This window comes from Chaetura pelagica, unplaced genomic scaffold (assembly GCF_000747805.2).
Source record: "Chaetura pelagica isolate M959 unplaced genomic scaffold, ChaPel_1.0 scaffold962, whole genome shotgun sequence".
In the NCBI taxonomy this organism is placed as follows: Eukaryota; Metazoa; Chordata; class Aves; order Apodiformes; family Apodidae; genus Chaetura; species Chaetura pelagica.
The window spans coordinates 625,046-625,416 of record NW_009952479.1 but is presented as its reverse complement, the minus strand read 5'-3'; the positions used below and the strand labels follow the sequence as shown (position 1 = coordinate 625,416).

The 371-nt window shown below is 69.5% G+C and overlaps 1 protein-coding gene across 1 annotated transcript in view; it reads left to right on the top strand.

Moving 5' to 3' along the window:
• ENGASE (endo-beta-N-acetylglucosaminidase) overlaps positions 1-371 on the top strand; it is a 6,373-nt gene that overhangs the window by 3,129 nt on the left and 2,873 nt on the right. Inside the window, exon 10 of the mRNA XM_010008671.1 lies at positions 111-274. Within this exon, the coding sequence (XP_010006973.1) occupies positions 111-274 (164 nt within the window). The remainder of the gene's footprint in view (positions 1-110; positions 275-371) is intronic.

Here is a 371-nt window from a genome sequence, read left to right as displayed (position 1 = left end):
ACACAGCGCGCCCAGCCGGTGAGTGCCCTGCAAGCGGCCTGTGCTGGTGCATGGCTGGGGGCACCCCAGGGCCCCCCAGCACCGTGTTTGCTCTGCCCCTTGGCTCTCAGGTGCTATGAACTGGACCTGCAGGACTGCAGCCTGCGAGACCTCTCCCTGCTTGTGTCCCGCCACCAGCCCAGCCCACAGGAGACAACCTTCACCTGCCTCCTCGGCGAGGTCCGGGTAAGTGTGTGCCGCTGGGAGCAGCTCCGGGCTGCCGCGTGCCGGGAAGGTGGGTGGGTGCCCACTGGTTGGTTGCCCACTCTACTCGGCACTGACAACGCCGTGGTCCCCTCCGCAGGTGCTGGACGCGGCCCGCGGGGCAGCCC